General features: G+C 50.5%; 1 protein-coding gene across 1 annotated transcript; it reads left to right on the top strand.

Moving 5' to 3' along the window:
- The first annotated feature begins 10,570 nt into the window (after window positions 1-10,570).
- LOC144726541 (alpha-N-acetylgalactosaminide alpha-2,6-sialyltransferase 2-like) lies at window positions 10,571-25,848 on the top strand. The gene is made up of 9 exons (XM_078605335.1): window positions 10,571-10,593; window positions 13,379-13,688; window positions 16,765-16,933; window positions 18,288-18,477; window positions 20,825-20,963; window positions 22,396-22,499; window positions 22,598-22,681; window positions 24,170-24,269; window positions 25,443-25,848. Exons 1-9 carry the CDS (start codon window positions 10,571-10,573, stop codon window positions 25,623-25,625), a joined length of 1,302 nt encoding a protein of 433 aa, XP_078461461.1. The 3' UTR covers window positions 25,626-25,848.
- Window positions 25,849-26,329: the final 481 nt, after the last annotated feature.

Here is a 26,329-nt window from a genome sequence, read left to right as displayed (position 1 = left end):
GTGTGTGTGGAGTGTGTGGAGTGTGTGTGTGTGGAGTGTGTGTGTGTGGAGTGTGTGTGTGTGTGGAGTGTGTGTGTGTGTGTGTGGAGTGTGTGTGTGTGTGGAGTGTGTGGACGCTACTGGGCAGTTGGAGGCAGTCGCCCTCCAACAACAACGGAGGGCGGAGGAGCGACGCTCACAACAACGAGCGGAGCGCCGGGTGGCTAAAGCACAGCAAGTTGGCACAGTAGGGGGCACAGGTGGTGCATCAGCCAGTCATCTCGGTCAGTCGACCCGTGGCACCTGGGTCTGCCCCGTGACCTCCTGCCAGCGGGCGTTCGACACTTCACGTGGCCTCAGGGTGCACATGGCCTGGCACAAGCGTCGTGGTGACGTCACCGCCACTTAGTGGCGAATGGCGGTTGTTGTTGGTGTTGTTGTTGGAGTGTGTGTGTGGAGTGTGTGTGTGTGTGTGGAGTGTGTGTGGTGTGTGTGTGTGGAGTGTGTGTGTGTAGTGTGTGTGGAGTTTGTGTATGTGGAGTTTGTGTGTGTGGAGTGTGTGTGGAGTGTGTGTGTGTGGAGTTTGTGTATGTGGAGTTTGTGTGTGTGGAGTTTGTGTGTGTGGAGTTTGTGTGTGTGGAGTTTGTGTGTGTGGAATTTGTGTGTGTGGAGTGTGTGTGTGGAGTTTTTGTGTGTGTGGAGTTTTTGTGTGTGTGTGTGGAGTTTGTGTGTGTGTGTTGAGTGTGGTGTGTGTGTGGAGTGTGAGTGTGGTGTGTGTATGTGGAGTGTGTGTGTGGAGTGTGTTTGGGGAGTGTGTGTATGTGGAGTGTGTGTGTGGAGTGTGTGTGTGGAGTGTGTGTGTGGAGTGTGTGTGTGTGTGGAGTGTGTGTGTGTGTGGAGTGTGTGTGTGTGGAGTGTGTGTGTGTGGTGTGTGGTGTGTGTGTGTGTGGAGTTTGTGTGTGTGTGTATGTGGAGTTTGTGTGTGTGGAGTTTGTGTGTGTGGAGTTTGTGTGTGTGGAGTTTGTGTGTGTGGTGTGTGGTGTGTGTGTATGTGGAGTTTGTGTGTGTGTGTATGTGGAGTTTGTGTGTGTGGAGTGTGTGTGGAGTTTGTGTGTGGAGTGTGTGTGTGTGGAGTTTGTGTATGTGGAGTTTGTGTGTGTGGAGTTTGTGTGTGTGGAATTTGTGTGTGTGGAGTGTGTGTGTGGAGTTTTTGTGTGTGTGGAGTTTTTGTGTGTGTGTGTGGAGTTTGTGTGTGTGTGTTGAGTGTGGTGTGTGTGTGTGTGGAGTGTGTGTGTGGAGTGTGTTTGGGGAGTGTGTGTATGTGGAGTGTGTGTGTGGAGTGTGTGTGTGGAGTGTGTGTGTGTGTGGAGTGTGTGTGTGTGGAGTGTGTGTGTGTGGAGTGTGTGTGTGTGGTGTGTGGTGTGTGTGTGTGTGGAGTTTGTGTGTGTGTGTATGTGGAGTTTGTGTGTGTGGAGTTTGTGTGTGTGGAGTTTGTGTGTGTGGTGTGTGGTGTGTGTGTATGTGGAGTTTGTGTGTGTGTGTATGTGGAGTTTGTGTGTGTGGAGTTTGTGTGTGTGGAGTGTGTGTGTGTGGTGTGTGGTGTGTGTGTATGTGGAGTTTGTGTGTGTGTGTATGTGGAGTTTGTGTGTGTGGAGTTTGTGTGTGTGTGTGGAGTTTGTGTGTGTGTGTGGAGTTTGTGTGTGTGTGTGGAGTTTGTGTGTATGTGGAGTTTGTGTGTGTGTGGAGTTTGTGTGTGTGGAGTTTGTGTGTATGTGGAGTTTGTGTGTGTGTGTGGAGTTTGTGTGTGTGTGTGGAGTTTGTGTGTGTGTGTGGAGTTTGTGTGTGGAGTGTGTATGAGACAAAGGCCGTCGGGCGAAGTGCTGGCCACCCACCCCCTCGTGGGCCTTGCCGGCTTTCATAGGTGCTCACTAACAACACTTGCCCCAAAAGCCTGTTCAGGCTATACGGCGGATCTTTGTCGTTGCGCGCGTGTGAGTGTGGAGTTGCGCGTGTGAGTGTGGAGTTGCGCGTGTGAGTGTGGAGTTGCGCGTGTGAGTGTGGAGTTGCGCGTGTGAGTGTGGAGTTGCGCGTGTGAGTGTGGAGTTGCGCGTGTGAGTGTGGAGTTGCGCGTGTGAGTGTGGAGTTGCGCGTGTGAGTGTGGAGTTGCGCGTGTGAGTGTGGAGTTGCGCGTGTGAGTGTGGAGTTGCGCGTGTGAGTGTGGAGTTGCGTGCGTGAGTGTGGAGTTGCGCGTGTGAGTGTGGAGTTGCGCGTGTGAGTGTGGAGTTGCGCGTGTGAGTGTGGAGTTGCGCGTGTGAGTGTGGAGTTGCGCGTGTGAGTGTGGAGTTGCGCGTGTGAGTGTGGAGTTGCGCGTGTGAGTGTGGAGTTGCGCGTGTGAGTGTGGAGTTGCGCGTGTGAGTGTGGAGTTGCGCGTGTGAGTGTGCAGTTGCGCGTGTGAGTGTGGAGTTGCGCGTGTGAGTGTGGAGTTGCGCGTGTGAGTGTGGAGTTGCGCGTGTGAGTGTGGAGTTGCGCGTGTGAGTGTGGAGTTGCGCGTGTGAGTGTGGAGTTGCGCGTGTGAGTGTGGAGTTGCGCGTGTGAGTTAGTGTGGAGTTGCGCGTGTGAGTGTGGAGTTGCGCGTGTGAGTGTGGAGTTGCGCGTGTGAGTGTGGAGTTGCGCGTGTGGAGTTGCGCGTGTGAGTTAGTGTGGAGTTGCGCGTGTGAGTGTGGAGTTGCGTGCGTGTGAGTGTGGAGTTGCGCGTGTGAGTGTGGAGTTGCGCGTGTGAGTGTGGAGTTGCGCGTGTGAGTTAGTGTGGAGTTGCGCGTGTGAGTGTGGAGTTGCGCGTGTGAGTTAGTGTGGAGTTGCGCGTGTGAGTGTGGAGTTGCGCGTGTGAGTGTGGAGTTGCGCGTGTGAGTTAGTGTGGAGTTGCGCGTGTGAGTGTGGAGTTGCGCGTGTGAGAGTGGAGTTGCGCGTGTGAGTGTGGAGTTGCGCGTGTTAGTGTGGAGTTGCGTGCGTGTGAGTGTGGAGTTGCGCGTGTGAGTGTGCAGTTGCGCGTGTGAGTGTGCAGTTGCGCGTGTGAGTGTGGAGTTGCGCGTGTTAGTGTGGAGTTGCGTGCGTGTGAGTGTGGAGTTGCGCGTGTGAGTGTGCAGTTGCGCGTGTGAGAGTGGAGTTGCGCGTGTGAGTGTGGAGTTGCGCGTGTTAGTGTGGAGTTGCGCGTGTGAGTGTGGAGTTGCGCGTGTGAGTGTGCAGTTGCGCGTGTGAGTGTGGAGTTGCGCGTGTGAGTGTGGAGTTGCGCGTGTGAGTGTGGAGTTGCGCGTGTGAGTGTGCAGTTGCGCGTGTGAGAGTGGAGTTGCGCGTGTGAGTGTGGAGTTGCGCGTGTTAGTGTGGAGTTGCGTGCGTGTGAGTGTGGAGTTGTGCGTGTGAGTGTGGAGTTGCGCGTGTGAGTGTGGAGTTGCGCGTGTGAGTGTGGAGTTGCGCGTGTGAGTTAGTGTGGAGTTGCGCGTGTGAGTGTGGAGTTGCGCGTGTGAGTGTGGAGTTGCGCGTGTGAGTGTGGAGTTGCGCGTGTGAGTGTGGAGTTGCGCGTGTGGAGTTGCGCGTGTGAGTTAGTGTGGAGTTGCGCGTGTGAGTGTGGAGTTGCGTGCGTGTGAGTGTGGAGTTGCGCGTGTGAGTGTGGAGTTGCGCGTGTGAGTGTGGAGTTGCGCGTGTGAGTTAGTGTGGAGTTGCGCGTGTGAGTGTGGAGTTGCGCGTGTGAGTTAGTGTGGAGTTGCGCGTGTGAGTGTGGAGTTGCGCGTGTGAGTGTGGAGTTGCGCGTGTGAGTTAGTGTGGAGTTGCGCGTGTGAGTGTGGAGTTGCGCGTGTGAGTGTGGAGTTGCGCGTGTGAGTGTGGAGTTGCGCGTGTGAGTGTGGAGTTGCGTGCGTGTGAGTGTGGAGTTGCGCGTGTGAGTGTGCAGTTGCGCGTGTGAGTATGGAGTTGCGCGTGTGAGTGTGGAGTTGCGCGTGTGAGTGTGGAGTTGCGTGCGTGTGAGTGTGGAGTTGCGCGTGTGAGTGTGCAGTTGCGCGTGTGAGTGTGGAGTTGCGCGTGTGAGTGTGCAGTTGCGCGTGTGAGTGTGGAGTTGCGCGTGTGAGTGTGGAGTTGCGCGTGTGAGTGTGGAGTTGCGCGTGTGAGTGTGCAGTTGCGCGTGTGAGTGTGCAGTTGCGCGTGTGAGTGTGGAGTTGCGCGTGTGAGTGTGGAGTTGCGCGTGTGAGTGTGGAGTTGCGCGTGTGAGTGTGGAGTTGCGCGTGTGAGTTAGTGTGGAGTTGCGCGTGTGAGTGTGCAGTTGCGCGCGTGTGAGTGTGGAGTTGCGTGCGTGAGTGTGGAGTTGCGCGTGTGAGTGTGGAGTTGCGCGTGTGAGTGTGGAGTTGCGCGTGTGAGTGTGGAGTTGCGCGTGTGAGTGTGGAGTTGCGCGTGTGAGTGTGCAGTTGCGTGCGTGTGAGTGTGGAGTTGCGCGTGTGACTGTGGAGTTGCGCGTGTGAGTGTGGAGTTGCGCGTGTGAGTGTGGAGTTGCGCGTGTGAGTGTGGAGTTGCGTGCGTGAGTGTGGAGTTGCGCGTGTGAGTGTGCAGTTGCGTGCGTGTGAGTGTGGAGTTGCGCGTGTGAGTGTGGAGTTGCGCGTGTGAGTGTGGAGTTGCGCGTGTGAGTGTGGAGTTGCGCGTGTGAGTGTGGAGTTGCGCGTGTGAGTGTGCAGTTGCGTGCGTGTGAGTGTGGAGTTGCGCGTGTGACTGTGGAGTTGCGCGTGTGAGTGTGGAGTTGCGCGTGTGAGTGTGGAGTTGCGCGTGTGAGTGTGGAGTTGCGCGTGTGAGTGTGCAGTTGCGTGCGTGTGAGTGTGGAGTTGCGCGTGTGAGTGTGGAGTTGCGCGTGTGAGTGTAGAGTTGCGCGTGTGAGTGTGGAGTTGCGTGCGTGAGTGTGGAGTTGCGCGTGTGAGTGTGGAGTTGCGCGTGTGAGTGTGCAGTTGCGTGCGTGTGAGTGTGGAGTTGCGCGTGTGACTGTGGAGTTGCGCGTGTGAGTGTGGAGTTGCGCGTGTGAGTGTGGAGTTGCGCGTGTGAGTGTGCAGTTGCGTGCGTGTGAGTGTGGAGTTGCGCGTGTGAGTGTGGAGTTGCGCGTGTGAGTGTGGAGTTGCGCGTGTGAGTGTGGAGTTGCGCGTGTGAGTGTGGAGTTGCGCGTGTGAGTGTGCAGTTGCGTGCGTGTGAGTGTGGAGTTGCGTGTGTGACTGTGGAGTTGCGCGTGTGAGTGTGGAGTTGCGCGTGTGAGTGTGGAGTTGCGCGTGTGAGTGTGCAGTTGCGTGCGTGTGAGTGTGGAGTTGCGCGTGTGAGTGTGGAGTTGCGTGCGTGTGAGTGTGGAGTTGCGCGTGTGAGTGTGGAGTTGCGCGTGTGAGTGTGGAGTTGCGCGTGTGAGTGTGCAGTTGCGCGTGTGAGTGTGGAGTTGCGCGTGTGAGTGTGGAGTTGCGCGTGTGAGTGTGGAGTTGCGCGTGTGAGTGTGGAGTTGCGCGTGTGAGTGTGGAGTTGCGCGTGTGAGTGTGGAGTTGCGCGCGTGAGTGTGGAGTTGCGCGCGTGAGTGTGGAGTTGCGCGTGTGAGTGTGGAGTTGCGCGTGTGAGTGTGGAGTTGCGCGTGTGAGTGTGCAGTTGCGCGTGTGAGTGTGGAGTTGCGCGTGTGAGTGTGGAGTTGCGCGTGTGAGTGTGGAGTTGCGCGTGTGAGTGTGGAGTTGCGCGTGTGAGTGTGGAGTTGCGCGTGTGAGTGTGGAGTTGCGCGTGTGAGTGTGGAGTTGCGCGTGTGAGTGTGGAGTTGCGCGTGTGAGTGTGGAGTTGCGCGTGTGAGTGTGGAGTTGCGCGTGTGAGTGTGGAGTTGCGCGTGTGAGTGTGGAGTTGCGCGTGTGAGTGTGGAGTTGCGCGTGTGAGTGTGCAGTTGCGCGTGTGAGTGTGGAGTTGCGCGTGTGAGTGTGGAGTTGCGCGTGTGAGTGTGCAGTTGCGCGTGTGAGTGTGGAGTTGCGCGTGTGAGTGTGCAGTTGCGCGTGTGAGTGTGGAGTTGCGCGTGTGAGTGTGGAGTTGCGCGTGTGAGTGTGGAGTTGCGTGCGTGAGTGTGGAGTTGCGCGTGTGAGTGTGGAGTTGCGCGTGTGAGTGTGGAGTTGCGTGCGTGAGTGTGGAGTTGCGCGTGTGAGTGTGGAGTTGCGCGTGTGAGTGTGGAGTTGCGCGTGTGAGTGTGGAGTTGCGTGCGTGAGTGTGGAGTTGCGCGTGTGAGTGTGGAGTTGCGCGTGTGAGTGTGGAGTTGCGCGTGTGAGTGTGGAGTTGCGCGTGTGAGTGTGGAGTTGCGCGTGTGAGTGTGGAGTTGCGCGTGTGAGTGTGGAGTTGCGCGTGTGAGTGTGGAGTTGCGCGTGTGAGTGTGCAGTTGCGCGTGTGAGTGTGGAGTTGCGCGTGTGAGTGTGCAGTTGCGCGTGTGAGTGTGGAGTTGCGCGTGTGAGTGTGGAGTTGCGTGCGTGAGTGTGGAGTTGCGCGCGTGAGTGTGGAGTTGCGCGTGTGAGTGTGGAGTTGCGCGTGTGAGTGTGGAGTTGCGCGTGTGAGTGTGGAGTTGCGCGTGTGAGTGTGGAGTTGCGCGTGTGAGTGTGGAGTTGCGCGTGTGAGTGTGGAGTTGCGTGCGTGAGTGTGGAGTTGCGCGTGTGAGTGTGGAGTTGCGCGTGTGAGTGTGGAGTTGCGTGCGTGAGTGTGGAGTTGCGCGTGTGAGTGTGGAGTTGCGTGCGTGAGTGTGGAGTTGCGCGTGTGAGTGTGGAGTTGCGCGTGTGAGTGTGGAGTTGCGTGCGTGAGTGTGGAGTTGCGCGTGTGAGTGTGGAGTTGCGCGTGTGAGTGTGGAGTTGCGCGTGTGAGTGTGGAGTTGCGTGCGTGAGTGTGGAGTTGCGCGTGTGAGTGTGGAGTTGCGTGCGTGAGTGTGGAGTTGCGCGTGTGAGTGTGGAGTTGCGCGTGTGAGTGTGGAGTTGCGTGCGTGAGTGTGGAGTTGCGTGCGTGAGTGTGGAGTTGCGCGTGTGAGTGTGGAGTTGCGCGTGTGAGTGTGGAGTTGCGTGCGTGAGTGTGGAGTTGCGCGTGTGAGTGTGGAGTTGCGCGTGTGAGTGTGGAGTTGCGCGTGTGAGTGTGGAGTTGCGTGCGTGAGTGTGGAGTTGCGCGTGTGAGTGTGGAGTTGCGTGCGTGAGTGTGGAGTTGCGCGTGTGAGTGTGGAGTTGCGCGTGTGAGTGTGGAGTTGCGCGTGTGAGTGTGGAGTTGTGCGTGTGAGTGTGGAGTTGCGCGTGTGAGTGTGGAGTTGCGCGTGTGAGTGTGGAGTTGCGCGTGTGAGTGTGGAGTTGCGCGTGTGAGTGTGGAGTTGCGCGTGTGAGTGTGGAGTTGCGCGTGTGAGTGTGGAGTTGCGTGCGTGAGTGTGGAGTTGCGCGTGTGAGTGTGGAGTTGCGCGTGTGAGTGTGGAGTTGCGTGCGTGAGTGTGGAGTTGCGTGCGTGAGTGTGGAGTTGCGCGTGTGAGTGTGGAGTTGCGCGTGTGAGTGTGGAGTTGCGTGCGTGAGTGTGGAGTTGCGCGTGTGAGTGTGGAGTTGCGCGTGTGAGTGTGGAGTTGCGTGCGTGAGTGTGGAGTTGCGTGCGTGAGTGTGGAGTTGCGCGTGTGAGTGTGGAGTTGCGCGTGTGAGTGTGGAGTTGCGTGCGTGAGTGTGGAGTTGCGCGTGTGAGTGTGGAGTTGCGCGTGTGAGTGTGGAGTTGCGTGCGTGAGTGTGGAGTTGCGCGTGTGAGTGTGGAGTTGCGTGCGTGAGTGTGGAGTTGCGCGTGTGAGTGTGGAGTTGCGCGTGTGAGTGTGGAGTTGCGTGCGTGAGTGTGGAGTTGCGCGTGTGAGTGTGGAGTTGCGCGTGTGAGTGTGGAGTTGTGCGTGTGAGTGTGGAGTTGCGCGTGTGAGTGTGGAGTTGCGCGTGTGAGTGTGGAGTTGCGCGTGTGAGTGTGGAGTTGCGCGTGTGAGTGTGGAGTTGCGCGTGTGAGTGTGGAGTTGCGCGTGTGAGTGTGGAGTTGCGTGCGTGAGTGTGGAGTTGCGCGTGTGAGTGTGGAGTTGCGCGTGTGAGTGTGGAGTTGCGCGTGTGAGTGTGGAGTTGCGCGTGTGAGTGTGCAGTTGCGCGTGTGAGTGTGGAGTTGCGTGCGTGAGTGTGGAGTTGCGCGTGTGAGTGTGGAGTTGCGTGCGTGTGAGTGTGGAGTTGCGCGTGTGAGTGTGGAGTTGTGCGTGTGAGTGTGGAGTTGTGCGTGTGAGTGTGGAGTTGCGCGTGTGAGTGTGGAGTTGCGCGTGTGAGTGTGGAGTTGCGCGTGTGAGTGTGGAGTTGCGCGTGTGAGTGTGGAGTTGCGCGTGTGAGTGTGGAGTTGCGCGTGTGAGTGTGGAGTTGCGCGTGTGAGTGTGGAGTTGCGCGTGTGAGTGTGGAGTTGCGCGTGTGGAGTTGCGTGTTCTCTCCCTGTTCCCGTGGCTCAGCGCGCGCACACGCAGCGTGGGGCTGGGATTGTCCCGAGCCACATGCTGAACGAGTACCGGCGAATTACTGACACCCGGGACCACACGAACCCAGAAACACCGCCCACGACTGCGAAAACTTGTCAGTACCCGCCTGAAAAAAAAAGTGCTGAGACTCAGGAAAACAAAGAAACACCTCTATGTAGTGCACAATCATTATTGGCGTCGTTGTGGAGATATAGTTGACACAAATAAAGATAACAATAAGAGTTGTAACGCGCCGCTGCACGGCATTCTCTGAATCTCGAAGACAACGACGCAGAGGCGCGAGGAGGAACCACAAACAGGCGGAAAGGCAGCAGCCAGGCGATTGCCCAAGCTCTGCCGTCTTCTTGATATGAAGATGTTTTCAGCTAATTGACGAGCGTTTATACACGTGGGAGGAAACCGGAGTTATAATTGTTGGAGGAAACCGACGCTTGCGAGAGGGCAACGCTCTTCAGGTGGAGATGAGTTTGCCTTAGCGCCGTCTCCTGGCGAGCCATAGTATGGCTCCTCCTGAACGCCGACGGCATTGAGAGCTTTACAGCACACGAGGTGCACTCCACCACCACCACCACGCGCTGCTGCTGCCTGACAGAGACACGCGTGGTGCACACCACCACCACCACCACCACGCGCTGCTGCTGCTGGCTGACGCATGAGCAGACAAGTCGCCTCCTCCACAAATCCGTCGATCCACATCCACGTCATACATCGAGGTACACTTCACACATCCCCTCAGCCACACGGCCTTCTGGGAGTGCAAATCTCATCAGCATTGCTTCAATACAAGCACAACTTTGGCCCGGTTTTGACATTCGGTGTGTGATCAGCAGTCAGGCTTGCTTGAATAAATTCTGGAGAACGGACAGATTTTGTTTCGTGGCTTGTTACGCTTCAGAAAATTTTCAAATAAAGATGCTAAAAGGTGTAATGTCACGAAAATGTGGATGTTACTTTTTACTGGAACATTTTATTCCACAAGCGATGCAATGTGAAGTAACAATGCCGTCTTGTCTTGGGTTACATAATCTCCTGACAAACACGCACACGCCAAATGATTCCTTCAAAAGTCATCACCCGTGAGCAGCTCTGAAAGCTTCGTCTTGCTGACATCACAATTTTTTTTTAAAGTTTACACCCATTTTTTGCCACGCATATATATGAGATGGCCAACGGTGCTTGTAAGATTCCATCAGACGGCTGCTGCTGCGCGTGTGTCGTTCTTGTTTGGCACATGCCTCGTGAGGTTTGATAAGGAGAATATTTAGACAACGATGCGTTACAGGTCGATCGAAAAGATCTTTGCCTTCATTGTGCTGCTTTCGAGTGGCGTGTACATTTACAATGTCAGGGTGTTCAGCAGACGCTGCGATGCAGGAATTCTCAGGTACGTGAGAGTGGCGTGTACATTTACATTGTCAGGGTGTTCAGCATACGCTGCGATGCAGGAATTCTCAGGTACGTGGGAGTGGCGTGTACATTTACAATGTCAGGGTGTTCAGCATACGCTGCCATGCAGGAATTCTCAGGTACGTGGGAGTGGCGTGTACATTTACAATGTCAGGGTGTTCAGCAGACGCTGCCATGCAGGAATTCTCAGGTACGTGGGAGTGGCGCGTACATTTACAATGTCAGCGTGTTCAGCAGACGCTGCCATGCAGGAATTCTCAGGTACGTGAGATGTTCTCGCTTCCTGTCGTGGTTATATTCAAATGCTGTCATCCAAGAGATGCATTCATCGCTTGTTGATCGATCATTAATACTGACATTGTGAATTCTAGTCCTTACATTATAACCGTAGCCTTTGAAATACGTAACTCTTTTTCCCTGTATTTAAAAATATAAATATGTTATTCTGATCTTATCGAAATTTAAATAGCACCTTAATTAATGCGCTTTGCAGAGAATTAACAACGACACAACACATCACTGTAATAATCTTGATTTGAAGCTTTCGTGACTGCAGGAATCCAAACTATTTGGTTTCTTCGGTAAAGTCACGTGGGTAGAAAATAAATAAAATCACGACGTTTCGATCGCAACACAAGCGGCCGTCATCAGGTGGAACAGATGCAGCAGCAGGAGAACTGCTGGTCAGCAGAACTGATTTATTTGATTTTATACCCACGTGACTTTACCGAAATAACCAAAGAGTGTGGTATAGCACTGTGATGGAGGAGATGAGGGGGATAGAATAGATGAGAGGAAGCAATGGGGTCGAATCTGTGAAGCGTGAATTCGGTAAAAAATTTAATTGATGACAGTAAATGATGACAAATGGATTGAATAACAGCTGTCGTGAAGACTGTAGAGTCACAGCTGATGCGTCATTGCTCTCATGTCCACGTGTACGTCGTGGTGATGGTTTGAGCACTGCACTGGCGCGGTTTGTACAATCACCGCTGTCGCAAACTGATCTGCAACACTTTCCAAACTCGTGAGCGTGCACACAAAGTATTGACGTGAATGTTTTACATGCGGTACTGTATATGGACAACAGGCGCATTTGCACTGTTTGAGCGGGTTTTTGTGTGCAGTTTGTGTAATTTTTGTCTAATCTCAAATCAGTCAGAAGTCGACTGAAGCCACTGGGAGGAGGCACCGCTTTGGTCGCTCGCTGTGTAAATAAACTCGCAAGCCAGAAACTCGCTTTCTTTCTGCCTTTACCGACGAATCGTCTCAAGGAATGTAGAGCTTCAACCGGCGATAATTATTGATAACGAAGTTGCTGACATTGCTGCGGGGCTGAACTCCGAAACATCCGTAGAATCAATATTTGTGATGTGGTCAAATAAAAGGAGTAATAATAATGAACAACCGCTGGAGGAAGTGAGTGGAAGTTGTCTAGTAATTGACTCTTGCCGTACGATCGCGTCTGCATGACGGGAGAGGACTCGACTCCCTCCAGTGCCACTGGTTTCTGCTCAGGCTCCGGGACAAAAGTGGTTTATGTCATCGCAAACTTTAAAAGGTGTCCGTAACGTAGCTATGAAAGTCCATATCCTTTATTTAGGAACGTATTCTGCCCTTCATAATTTAAACATATACATTTTCTATCCACTGCTGGATAGATATTCACTTGATGCTGTGGTAGTTGCAATGTTCTACGAGGAGTGGAATTTACACCCTCGAGCTTGCAGGGCTGCGGTCATTGCTCCACGTCCACTGCGCTTCCTCTCAAGCTGTCGTTTGTCAGACATTTATTTATTTTAATCCCACAAATGTAAGCCATTTGGGTGTGTGTCTTTGCTAAACTTTGCATTCAGGGGCCCAAGGTTAGCCAAAGGAACGCTCATATTCTTTGCTTCTTTCGGTAAAGTCACGTAGTTAGAAATAAAATAAAACAAATTACGACGTTTCCATCACAACACAAGGGGTCGTCATCAGGAAAAGGAGTCAGCCTCTAAAGGCAAATTGTTCGAACAACCATAAACAGTTAAGGTTTTACCTGGTTAATAACATCCTTCCAATGATTGCTCAATTTGATCCATCTTCTCGGTTGAAGTTATGTCTCTGTTAATATATCTGGATGGCTTCATGAACAAACCTTTGGTAGTAGCCCGAAGGTTTGCAGAGTACCTTGGTCTCGGAAAACACAATATCATGCGAGCCCACCGCGTTATAACAATGGTCAACAACGGCAGAGGTATTGGTTCTGCCGTGTTTCAAATCTGCCTTGTGTTTGCGAACACAGTTTGAGACATGTCGTTTCGTTTTCCCAATGTAACTGCCACCGCAGGTACAACTCGGTTTGTAGACTACCAGGATATTGCATGTCAGGAATGACATCTTTCACAGATGGGATTAGACCACGGATTTTGTGTACTGTATTAAATCGGACCTGGATCTTGTGTTTTAAAAAAAATTTGGAAATATTTTTGGTAACACCTGCTATGTATGGTAACGTGATGGTTTTGATCGGCTTCTCAGGGGGTTGTTTCTCCATGGTTGGAGAAACAGCTTTGCGAATAATGCGGTCCGAGTACCCATTCATCTTGAGGGCCTGGTGTACGTGTTCCAGTTCACTGGCTAGGTGGTGTTGATCGGAAATGCAGTAGGCCCTATGGTGTAGTGTTTTGATGAGGGAATTCTTCTGTGCTGGATGGTGGTGGGAATCAGGTTTCAGATAGGAATCTGGCGTGGGTGGCTTTCCTATAGACAGAGTGTCCCAACGAGCCGTCAGGTCTCTTCTCAAACAAAACATCCATGAATGGTAGCTTACCATCCTTCTCCACTTCCATGGTGAATTCACCATCCTGCTCCACTTCCATGGTGAATTCACCATCCTTCTCCATTTCCATGGTGAATTCACCATCCTTCTCCATTTCCATGGTGAATTCACCATCCTTCTCCTCTTCCATGGTGAATTCACCATCCTTCTCCACTTCCATGGTGGGCCCAGATGTTGTGAGCATGAGATCCCAACTACTTGTTAAGGCTGGACGCAAGTAGATCCTGAAACAAAGTTGGCCAAATGTCCCAATGTAGGATCACAGAGCTTGGGCAATTGTTGGCGCCGGTTCTGGGTGCCTTTCAGCTTTGCCTGCGGCTTCCCCCTGTGACTCCGTGAGAAGAAAACTGTCCACGTTACAAACCCTTCAGCGTTTTTGAGATGCAAGTCACGCGAACGACGCAACAAACATACAAAAACACAGCTAACCACTAGGAGGGGTAATCTGAGATCATGGCACCAGACCGTGTACCCTAATTGTTACTTTGAAGGCTTTATTTTATATGAAACGTCTGTCAATGTCATCGTCAGACAGGTTCGTTTCAGCCTGGAAGTTGTGGGGTTGCGCAACGCTCCGTCGAGTCGAGACGCGTCTGGCCGCTGGAGGCACAGACAACCCCGTGTCTCTTCTCTTTGTCGCCTTGCAGGTGCAATTTCGCGCTGTGGCTGAAGGAGAAGACCCTCTTCTACGAACGGATCCAGCGAAGGCACGCGGACGCGATGTCGCTCGACGCCACCGTGGCGACGGCGGCGGCGACGACGGCGGCGGCGACGACGAGGGCCGGGACGAGGAGGGCGGCGGGGACGGCGAGGGCTGGCGGCTCCCTGCCCTGGGATCCCGACCTCAGGGAGGACGAGAAGCTGGCGGCGAAGGAGTGGCTGCTGGCGAAAAAAAAGTACAACATCAGCTTGGACAAGGATGACGATTACTTTCGCGAGAGGAACACGCTGGCGGACGTGAGTCTGGAAGGTTTCGCCTTGACGCGTGGCTTGGCGTGGACGTGGCCGGGGTTGGGGGGGCCCACGGGTCCCCCCCCGTGTCCTGGAGAACGCACGCTGGGTGGGGTCGCGATTATCTTCGCTCGTGAATGTCAGGCACAACTTAAACGTCGGCCAATATAAAAGTTACCATTCGGGATTGCGGTTCATGGGTTTTCCGTCCGTGCCTAGACGAGACACGTGCAGGAGGTGAGATTCAGGCGCATACTGGACTTTGCAGACAACACTATTTATTAGCTAACACAAGAGGTAACACTTAGCATAACGACTCAATGTGGTAGCCACCGTTCCTAACTTAGCTAACCTACGGGGGTACTACATCACTGCTGCATGAAGGCCTCCCCCACATGCTGTCGCCATCACTGTCCGCTCCTGCTCGATCACAGTGCATTCTCACTTTTGCACAAGGACTGATGGAATTTACTCAAAAATAAACCACTAATCCATTTTTTATTTTATTTTACCAGGTAAGGCCCACTGAACTACAGCTATTTTTCAAAAGCGACCTACTGGCAATCACAAATGATAGCTCAACGAAGTGGCTTATCGTGTGGAAATGTATAACAGTAGCCAAATATAGGGTGCTTCAAATTTTGTTAAAGACGTATATGGGACTATCGTTTTTAATGGAAAAAGAACGGATAATACACCGTAACATGATAACAAATGTATGTCAAAAGCTTCGAAAAGTCAAAGAGTCTCCACTTGTTCGCCATCATTGTCAACGCGTGCCTGGAATGTTCTCCAGGTGGTCTCCAGAGCCCGGAGGTACGTGTCTTGTGGTGTTGTTGCAAATTCTCGGAAGTGTTCACGTTGTTTTGAAGCCCTCTGTACGGTCTAGACAGCCAAGTACATCGCTGTCGACGGTGGACTTCCTGACAGGGAAATTAGCTCCTTTTCCATCCTCAGATTTGTAGCCTGGTAACAAAACATCGCGAATAGCAACGATGAAGATGGTTGCACAGCTGTAAACTACACTCAAACAAGTAGCCAACGTAATGAGTTGTGTTGGTGCTGACATCTACTGCTTGCTGTGTCGTGGTTATTGCGCTGCACTGCATACCCGGCAAGTCGAGTTTGAATCATGCTCACGGTCAACACCAGTGACAATTATATGAACCGGTCCTGGGCCTCTGCTAGGTCAACCCAGCCTCAAATGAGTACCCGGTGCAGTGTGTAAAACATCGCCACGAGAGAGATGAAAGCGGCCGGGCGTGGGGCTTACCCCATCGTGTGCCCTGCCGGCCTCCATAGGTGTCTCTTATAGCACTTGCCCCAACGGCTTGTGAAGGCTTCACGGGGAACCTTGTCGTTGTACATACACACACACGAATAGTCACACGTTCTTTTGAGCTGGTGGTCTGGATAAGGCCGAGAGCTTTTATATACGAACATGTGTAGAATACTTAGAAGTTGAGCAGACATTCCCCTGAAGCATCTATAAAGTGTGCATTCTTTTCCTGCGCGTTTGTCACTGATTTCTGCTGAGTTAGTCGACAAGCGGCACGCACGCACGTACGGATGTCCCTCGAGCTGAATCACACCCAGGCTAATCGTCAGCACTTATGTCCACGTATCACTGATGTTCACCTTTCCATGACACAACAACATGTGAGCTACACGCAAGGAAGGTTTCTGTGAAGGTTAAGAAGAGCCGCACATTATTAATAGTAAACGTGATTTACAACGCGCGCACGTGTTGCGTATTGGACGCGATGTACCATCGACAACTCGGAGCCAGCTATCAATGTCGCTCGTACGCCGCCCTGCACAGGTGTGAGCCTCAGCCCTTGCGCGCCTTGAGCTGCTTCTTGAAGGTGGACAGCGCTCGGATGCTGTACACGGCGCGGTTCAGAGTGATACCGATGTAGTGTTGATGCACCGTAACACATGCAGGTTATGCACGAATTATTCGACTTTCATTGATCTCGCTCAACGTGTTAAATATTTACACATTCTACACTTTCTACATGGGGAATTGTGGCCTCTGTAGACTTTTTAAATTCAACGTCACCTCGATCCTGTGCTCGGCTAAACTAATGGTCGAGTAAAAACATCTTTCTACATTTTATTATTTTCATTTAGAAAAATGTGAAACTTTTAATGCACCCAAGTTCAGCAGTCTTTGAAGACGAAGTGTGAGATTGTGATTGAGGGGAGTCCGGGCTCTTATCGTTTATGGCGCCTATATTTGTGTAAATTCCTTCCCTGGACGGGTTTAGCCACCTCCTGTGCACGACGATGGCACGGTTATTCACCGCTCGGTTACTTCATTTCTCGTTTTCGAATGCAATCTACAGGAGTGTAACCGGGATCAACACACATACAGCGATGCTGTGGATTTAATTGCAACATTATCTCTAGGATTGGCCGCAGAGCTTCAGAAAAACTCAACACATATGTCAATAACACCGTGTGGCCTTCAAATAAATAACGTATATAATAGGTGACATTTCAGGTAATGGCCCACTCCTCGTCATAGCACAAACACTTATAGGCCAGAGAGACAGAACGGATAATAAGAGTTGGAGACGACACAAAACACCAAGGGACCTGATGAGAATTATATTTAAAAAAACAATTCAGATGACCAGTTTTTAAATTGTCACGTGAAGAGTTAAACTTATAGTAGATTTGGGTAACAGACAAACCTTTTCATAATCAAAAAGTATTACAAGTAAATAAACTTATATCTAAAGTAAAATTATAAAATGTTTCCGGCACTTTGACGCAATCTGCACAACAGTGAATTGCTGTGCTACACTTGCATCTTTACCATTGTAAAGCACGATGTCAATATTGTATGTATATTTTGGAGGCCACTTGGTAAGGCCCCTAAGCCCCTGCGTTAATATGGCCCCGTGCTAGGCTTCAATGCAACAGAGGATTTCAGCTTTTGAAGCCAGAGAGAGAGAAAGCAATGCTTCGGATTATCCCGTCCTCAAGAGTCACGGGGACTTTGCTATTTGTGCTCGGTGTTCTGACTCGGCGTAACCTCACCGCGTCGTGTCCAATCCTCCTCCCTTGTGCTCAGAACTGCTCCGCGAGTCTGCGCAGGGTGGTGGGCAGGAAGCCACTCCTGCAAGGTGTGTTTGACTTCAACATACCGGTCCTGCTGCGCAAGGGACACTTCAGCCCAGAGGAGTTTGATCGCCTTTCAAAGTACCGCACTCCGTACGGCTGGAAGGGAATGAACATGAGTGGTACGTTAGTTGTTCGTTCATTCTATTCAATTAATTTATGTTCTTTCATGATGATAGTGAAAATATTTTACAGCCCTTTGTACATCTGGCAGGGTAAATTGATCCTTCCAGGTGGCAGGGCGGCGACGACGCAGTGGTAACACTCGTGCCTCTCACAGCAAGAAGGGCCTGGTGTCAATTCCCCACTCGGGTGCTTTTCCATGTGGAGTTTGAATGTTCTCCCCTTGTTCCGCACGGGTTTCCTCTGGGTTCTCCAGCCATGCAATAAGTATAACCCGTAAAAACAAAGTTTTTCACTATAAATCCTTTATATGCGTGGCAGCGAACTTAATATAAAGGATTTAAATATATATTCGCCTGTGGAGGACGCAGGGATCGATCCCGCGACCTTTGGCATGGGAAGCGAGGGCGCTACCAACTGCGCTACTCCGCCACGGCCTGTGGAGGGGTTACGCTCTGGGCTCTTACACTCTGACGTTCAGCCAAAGCCATGAATAAGTTATATTTGATTATATGTAAAATACATTTTTTTTGCCTAAAAAGTGTAAAATTTTGGGAATTTTTTATCACGAACAATAATTGTCTGGCACAACGAGTCTGTGTGGAAAATGTCAGCTCGATTGGATCACGGGAAGTGGGTTAAAAAACGACCGAAAGATTTGCACGGTCCTAAGCAAGCAAGCAAGCACGCGAACTTAATATAAAGGATTTAAAAATACAGGTAGGAACAACAGTTCCACACTGCCCACCAGGGATGATTTGTCTGTCGTGAATAGCCCCTCCCAAACATGTACACTCCCGCATTGGTTGAAGTGCGTCACGTGACCGCGAGCTTTCTGTCGTGCACGAATGCACTGTCCAACCAAGTTCCTACCTGCCCACTCCGAAGGAACGTGTTTCGCTTCGCACCTGCCCGTGTGCTGGTATAATCACTCCATCTCCGAGGTAGACATCCTCGGATGAGTTCTGTTCCGTGGCTGCCACTCCATTATTATTCTCGGGAATCTGTCATAATTCCTCGTAGCCGTGTTGCGTCCTGCCCACTCACATTTCTTAACAATATGAATGATGCCATTAACCTGCGTGCGCTCTGTAATCCATGTAACTCTGTCTCTCAACTTCATTCCAAGCCTGCATCTCTCCGTGCTTCTGTGCGCACTTTCAAATTTTTGTTCCATTTCGTTTTGATAACGACCACGATTCTGAACCAGATGTCATAACTACACTTCTGCACGTGACAATACATGGTAATTATGAGCTTGGTAGGTGTGTCATTGAAGCGAGCTAATCTTGTATAAAAGTGAAGGCTTCTGGTTTTAGTATTTTTTCTTTTGCTTTCGGGTTAAATGTGCAGATGTTGAAGACGCCGTGGACGTGCTGAGCCACCCGGAGTGCCGCGAGATGTTTCCCCACCGCCTGCCGGATGGCGGCGGCGGAGGACGCGACGCCGAGAAGTGCGTCCGCTGCGCCGTTGTCGGGAACGGAGGGATCCTCAATGGGTCCATGATGGGAGAGGAAATCGATTCCCACGACTACGTGTTCAGGCAAGGCCCCCTGCAGATCCATTGAATTGCCCGAGGTTTAACCTCGAATCGCCATGCTTTCAGTTCTACATCGAACACATTTCGAGCCCATTTTTGTCGTCAGTGAGCGGTGGCACGAGTGTGGTTAGCGCACTGCATTAAGACTATGGACCCAGTCACATGAGTTCGATTCCTGGCCACGGCGAACATTGCTTCGTGGCTAGTGATATCTGAACCGGTTCAGGGCATACCGCGCCCCCCCCTGTCGCCTTCTCGCACTGAGCAGCGTGGCGACGTATCGTCCGGGTGGCTCCGTGGCAGAGCGAGCGGCTCGCAATGGGGGAGAGGTGGCGAGTTCAAAATGCTGATTGGGGTTGACTCAGGCCATCATCCCTCCGGGTGGATCAGATCCGTACCAATTTGTGGGAAAGTCAACAGAGGTTGTCTTGTCAAGTTACCCCCCCCCACGCCACCCATTATATGAATGTCAACTTGCACGACTGGCTTAGCATGGCTGTAAGCAGGAGATGAGCACCAATGCCTCAATGCTTATTTGGGGCGGGAGTCAAACTCTGACTCTTGTCTCTGTCACAAGAAATGGTTTTCAGCAATATTTCAGTGGCTTGCAAGATGAGGAGCGGTTGCTCTCCACGCTGCACCTGCCTCGTACTTTCCTGGAAGTCAGATTCATTGGATCGCTTGGGCAGGCGTCCTTCAACGTCAAGGCTGCGAATAAGGGAGGGGGGGGGGCGCGTAAATGCCAAGTCCGGAGGTGAAATATTTGAAAACCTGTACAACTGATTTTCGACTGGCGTGTCAGCACATTTCTGACCGTGTTAGTGACACAAGTATGCAATCTGAAGTTCAAGTACACATTCAAGGTGGTGAGCGGCACATTAGTGTTTTCGCCCGCAACGTTTTTAACGAAGTCACCAGAGTTCGAATAATGGCCGAGGCTAGCATCATGTGCAGGTGGTATCTGAACCAGGCCTGTGGTGTCGAGGAGTCAACGGAGTGAACTGAGAAGGGAGAGATCGGGAGGTGTGAGTCCGCGGAGGATATTACAGAGACGGAGAGTGCGATCTTGAAGTTGATCCGGATTGGATTGGGTGCCGACGGATGGATTGGAGCAGCGGGTGGGGTGGTGGCGTTGTTCATGGGCGTGGGTGAGAAGTCTCGTAGCGGCGTTTTGGACAACGTGGAGTTTGAGGGATCCGTCGCGGCCGTAGAGGGGACAGCGTCGCAGTCGGGGAGCCGTGCCGAGCGGGCACCTGCGAGGCTCGCAGCGGCAGCTGGGGTCAGGGAATGTTGGACACGGGGGACATTGCGCAGATGGAGGTCAGAGTTGCTGCAGAGCTGAAGTAAAAGTAAATAAATAACGCGCTCCTCTGCCTGTGCTCTAGCGGGCGGCGTTCACTAGAACATGGCAACAACGTTCTATCACAGCCTCTAGAACACGATCCAGGTCTTCAGTGCGGCACCAGAAACGACACGAACTTTGCATCGCAACTGCTCGCAATGGCGAAGAGCAACCTGATGACTGTACGGAGTCTTCGGAGCGAGCCGTTCCCTCTCCCTCCCCAAGGAATTGAGTGGGGGGGGGTCAGGTGGTTCAGGTGTAATTTGTTAAACCAGGTGAAGAACTCGTGAGAGCAGAGTCGCCTCGTGTGCATCTGGGTCACCGACATCACAAAAGCAATGACGTCAAATAAAGAACTGTACACCAGTGAAGCAAATATGAAGTGGGTCAAAAGCAACGAGATATAAAAAAAACGTGCACGAACCGTGAATCGATATTAAATTAATTTCCTGTAACGAAATTTGCCTTGGACAAATTTTATGTAAAAAAAGTTTTGCTGGCTGGCTGGAGGAAGGTAGGGTGGGAGGGACAGCCACATCCAAATGACGTGCAGCCTGCTCGTTCTCATGAATACGGAAACACTTTACAGCCCTTGGTAACTTGACATCGGATTTGTTGACCATATTTCACCATGCGAGTCGGTGTGCGCGAGGTTGGTGAAGCGGGGCGTGCAGTACCAGTTCAGGTCACACTCACAGCTGACTCCCTTTGAGTTGCCCAACTCGCAACAGCCCGGCTCGTCACAAGTTGAGAGGAGCAGGGGAAGCTACCCGGGACGTCTTGTGAGGCTGCCTTGTGTCCTATCGGTGGAGTGCATTCCAACCAAGAAGAGTTGTTGTTTTAACGATACTTAAACTCGCCTAATGTAACTCAAGACATATATATAAACATTTCTAAATAACAATATTGGTAGATAGAATGCATACACCTAAGTAGGTTGCAAGATATAAGTAATGATTCCACAAATGCCTGCCATCATGTGACCTTTTGTGATCTTTTGGCCACCAGAGTAAACGGGGCGATCACGGCGGGCTTCGAGCGAGATGTTGGCAATCGGACATCCTTCTACTTTTTTTCAACCAATACCATGAAGAATTCCATGAGAGCATACAGAAAATTTGGGTTCATGCACCCTCCCTGGTCTAAGGTGAGATCCACCACAACCACTCTGACCTTCTGGTGAGCTGGCTCAGCGAACACAATCAGAAGGTGACAATTTCAGAATCCTAGTTTTTGGGTTGACTCGGCCCATAATTCCTCTGAGGTCGATAAAACTTATACTATTTTGTGAGGAAGTCAAGAGTGTTTGTTCTATTGATAGATTTTCCCCCGTCATAGGAATGAGGAATTTCCACCACTGGCTCCAGGCTGTGAACAGGAGATGAGCACCGCCTCAATGCTTATTTGAGCAGTAAGAGACCACTTTCATCATCATCATCGCTAAACTGCAGATGACGGTGTTCATTAAAAGCCCTGACCTTTTGTGATGTTTTCTAAAATGTGGTAAATGGTGCGGTAACAACCGGCTTTGACTGTGAAGTTAGCAACAGGAATGTTTAAACTTCTGGTCATGAGCCTTGTTCGTACGGACGACATGTCACTCACAATCATAAACATCACCACGTCACCCCAATACTCCAATCCCACCACTGGCTCCCAATCCAATCCAAAATCAAATAAAAAATCACACTCAACGTCCCCTAGATCCTCCACTGACTCACCTCTGCATGCCTCTCATCTTATTTCCCTCTTGTCCGTACACTCTCCGTTCCAAACCAAGGCTTCTATTGAAGCCCCCAGTTAACCCTCACTTGCTGCAGGGAATACACTTGTTAACGTTGATTTATGTTTGTGCAATTTATTTTATTTTGAATGCGATGACAGCGCCGTCGTTTTGCACCAATTGATATTGACTTCATTGCTGTTTTTTATTGTATTTGTTTTGTTTTTGTCTTGTTGGTGACCCAGGTGACTCTTGCAAATTAAAGTCTATCCTGGTCTCTTGAGTTCTCACCGGGTTGCACGAAATGAACTTGAGACTTGGTTTTGACCTTTTCAAAGGTCTTTACTACGTGCATGATCTAAAGGTTATTTCACTGTCAAAGATGACACCCAGGTATTTTGGATTGGGCTAAAGTTTACTTATTGGCCACAGAAAGTGACGTTTGTTTGGCTATTTAGATATATGTATGTGTTTGTTGAGGTGGTGCGCTGCGACTGGCACCGTTGGTCTGTGGGAATGGGGGGTACCGTTTCCTTTAGGGGTGAAGAGACTCCCCCATCGCCTTGGAATCAGCGGTGAGAGGATGGTGCTGATAGTAGCGCCGTTCGTGATTGTTCACACGGTGATTACGGACGAGCTCAGCGACCCATCACCCTTGAATTCAATCCTCTGTGCCTGGCACAAGAGCGGGTAGCGACCACCGATGAAAGCCAGATTCAACGTGAGCACTACGTTTGTCACCCGTGAGGGTGACGCGAAACGTCGGACGTTGTGTGGCACAACCGGAAGAGCGCAGCGGAGAGCTTTAACGCGCAACTGCGAAAAACGAAGCGTTCCCTTCTACTTTGCGTTTCAGGAAACTCGATACGTATTCGTTCCTTGCGGCCACCAGGACTACTACATGGTGACCGCTGCCTCCCGACGTGCCGTGGTCAATAAAGGGCCGGACAAAAAGGACAAGTACGTGCTTGCGCGTTCGCAAATACTCGCATCAGTCCAGTGTTTGTCCATCATTTGATGGCGTTCTAAAAGTGTCAATTAAACAAGTTGTTTTTCAGACCCTGGAATTATTTTGGAAATGAAGATGTCGACAGGAAATTCAAAATGCTGCATCCGGATTTCTTGCGATACCTGAAAAATAAGTATGTGTTTATTTATTTTGCGATTGCAGTCACAGTAAAACATAGCACATAGGATCATTGGCCGAAACGTCACAGATTTTATTTATACACATACGTATTTTTTTCAGGCTGTTTTGTTTACAAATATTTGTTGTTGTTGTTTATTGTCTGCGTACACCACCGCCAACTCGGCAGCAGCACCGCCAAATAATTTGTTGAATCAAAATCGTTGTTTCTTAAGTATCTTTATTTAAGTTAGAAGAACTCCTCTTCTCCGTAGCAATGTGGGGGGGGGGGGGGGGGGATTTTAGTGGATCCTATTATCTGTGGGGCTATCCGTGAAACAGTTGTGGTGCACAGCGGGGTTGTGGATAACCGAACAATCTGACAATCACCCAGATCATCTGAAAATCTGACAATCACCCAGATCATCTGACAATCTGACAATCTGACGATCTGATGATCTGGGTGATTTGCTGCGTGGCTTCTCTCATACATAAACAACGCGGCGGGTTAACGGGCCCTGTTCTTCAGTGGCTGGGAAAATTCGCAGGTGATGGTGGATGATGGCATGGCAGGTGATGGTGGATGATGGCAGGTGATCGTGGATGATGGCAGGTGATTGTGGATGATGGCAGGTGATGGTGGATGATGGCAGGTGATGGTGGATGACGGCAGGTGATGGTGGATGATGGCAGGTGATGGTGGATGACGGCAGGTGATGGTGGATGATGACAGGTGATGGTGGATGATGGCAGGTGATGGTGGATGATGGCAGGTGATGGTGGATGATGGCATGGCAGGTGATGGTGAATGACGGCAGGTGATGGTGGATGATGGCATGACAGGTGATGGTGGATGATGACAGGTGATGGTGGATGATGACAGGTGATGGTGGATGACGACATGACAGGTGATGGTGGATGACGACATGGCAGGTGATGGTGGATGATGGCAGGTGATGGTGGATGATGGCAGGTGATGGTGGATGATGGCAGGTGATGGTGGATGATGGCAGGTGATGGTGGATGACGGCATGACAGGTGATGGTGGATGATGGCAGGTGATGGTGGATGACGACATGGCAGGTGATGGTGGATGACGGCATGACGAGAGCCCAAGGAGAACTGGGAGCCAGTCATGGACCCCGCCGCTGCTGCCCATAATAAGAATTGCGGATAGCTGTAACAATACATTTTTTGACACAGTGTACCTTGTAAAAGGCAATTTTAAACACATTCATGTTAGTTTAATACGTAGGCTGTCGCGACCAATATCATCCATTATCATCCATTCATGTTATTAAATAATATGTACATTTTGCATATTGACTGAATGTCTTATAACATTGGATCAAATATTGACTTAAAGCTTTTGTGACTGCAGGAATTGATACTCTTTGGGTCTCTCGGTAAAGTCCCGTACATTGTATTATTACAAAACCTAAAGTGTTTTTTGGAATCTTTTGAGCACAAACTATGCCATGTTTGCATTTTTTTTCCCTTTCAGTTTTTTGCCTTCGACACGTCTTCAAACGAAGTTTAAAGACCTCTATAGGCCAAGCACAGGCGCCATAGCCCTGCTCACAGCTCAGCACACCTGTGACCAGGTAATGTGCCTCTTGTCCCTGACACCTCGCATGCAGACAAATGATCACTGACTGCAGAATCACATTTCCTCTGCGGGCTGCTCCAGGCCCGTATATCGTGAATGAGCACCAAGCACTGAAAATATAATAGAATTGGATGTGGCCCAATTAGTCGATTAAGTTGTTTAATTAGCTGAAAGTTGGAAGCAATTTCTTATTTGTGTAAACAATGTGTCCCTTTAAATACGGGGACAGCCAGAAATATTGCCAACCTGCTGTCAGGAAACTCCCGTGTCACTCCGCGCTCGGAGTGACATGGCTCACCTGGCAGTGATGTCACCAAGCCCCGCCCACCACCTCCAATCCGGCGGCACACTTGGGAACAGAGGCCACACTTTTTCCCTAACTATTTTTGTATCCATGATGGGCCGAGTAATACAGCCGATAATCGGTAATTGAGTGGTTAAACAATCACCTCTAGAATATAATAATGCCGCAACTACCCACGAAAACTTTGCTGAGGCTCAAGATTATTTTCAGAAAGCCTCTGCTAAATTGGAATATTTTGACAATCCCGGAGACAAGCCAAGCATACGAGGGGGAGACACTCAGCAATGTCATATCTTGGCCACCTCGCCCTCACACCGACAACACCTGACATTCCTTGTGGGTTACCCGTCGTAAGGACTAGCCTTGCTTAGCTTCCGAGATCCGATGAAGTAGGGTGCATTTAATGTCGTGTGTTCCTAGTTAAAGGTATATCACATTGTATTCTTATTGCAGATGCATCCTGTAAGGATTTGCTAATAGGATATGGAGATGGATAAACAGAATATTAGTAACAAATAAATAAGCAAACACGTCGCCTCCTCCCCATACTTGTCTCTCCACATTAAACGTGAAAATAGAACATTTTACACAACCAATCAGCCACGCAGCATTTTCAAAGTATCTTTTCCAGTAGCATTGGTTTAATGCACAAACTCTGGATCAGCTTTGACATGCAGTGTCTCATCAGCAAGAGTCAGGCTCGCTTGAAGCAATGCTGTTGAACAGCCAGGTATTTACAGGCAAGGGCCATCTCTGTTAGATACGGGTCCTACTTCGACACGAGACTATACAATAGACGATTGATTTGTGTTACATTAGTTTGGATGTCCCATTTCATTTCATTTTTTTCATCCCGATGGGCAGGTTTCCGCCTATGGGTTCATAACCAGCACCTACAAGCACTTCCCCGACCATTACTATGACCAAAAGCAGAAGCTCGTTTTCTATGCCAACCATGACCTCAACTTTGAGAGGATGCTTTGGAAGATGCTCCGGAAATCACAAGTCATGACCCTTTTTCAAGGAAAACCTCCAAAGAAATTATAGTAGATTTTTTAAATTCTAGATTTGAAGCTTTCGTGACTGCAAGAATTCATACTCTTTGTTTTTTTTTCGGTAAAGTCACGTAGGTAAAAAAATAAATAAAATGTTTTTTGTTTTCATTTATTTTATTTTTTACCTAGATTTTTTAAGACGTAGTTTTATGGTGTAATGGCTATATCGAATTCATATTTTTATTGTCGCAGTCCAATAAATATTGTGGCAAAACGATCACGATATTGGAGTGGCCTTCCTGTTTTCATTTCGCTGGGCCTTCGTGCTAGGCCTGTGCGTGTTTGGTATGAAATGTACTTTGGGTTATTCAATTGCTGGTTACACAACACACCACCTCATCAGATCGCGTGGTCGGTTTATACTCAGGTGACAGGGAAAGGGCGATCGTTTTATTCACATAGATGATACGGACTTCAGAGTAGATGATGCGACAAATGTCAATAGGATTATAGAATGATTGAGTGTTGTGATTATTTTACATGTACCATCAGCTTTGCCGAAGGTTGTTTTGCAATTGTGACTAATCGTGGTTGCCTCTTGCGGTCTCGCCTCGTTAAACAAAAACTCTTCGCAACTGGACACTCTCACACACACAGCCAGACCACATTTCCACAGACACTCGTCCCGTGCACAGACAGGCCTGCTGTTCAGGCACGTGTTGTGGCAAGCACATATTCAGAATTGAATGCCCAGTA

This window comes from Lampetra planeri, chromosome 23 (assembly GCF_965212315.1).
Source record: "Lampetra planeri chromosome 23, kcLamPlan1.2.h2, whole genome shotgun sequence".
Lineage (NCBI taxonomy): Eukaryota > Metazoa > Chordata > Hyperoartia > Petromyzontiformes > Petromyzontidae > Lampetra > Lampetra planeri.
Note: the sequence above shows the minus strand (reverse complement) of the source record. Positions and strands in the feature narration are given on the sequence as shown.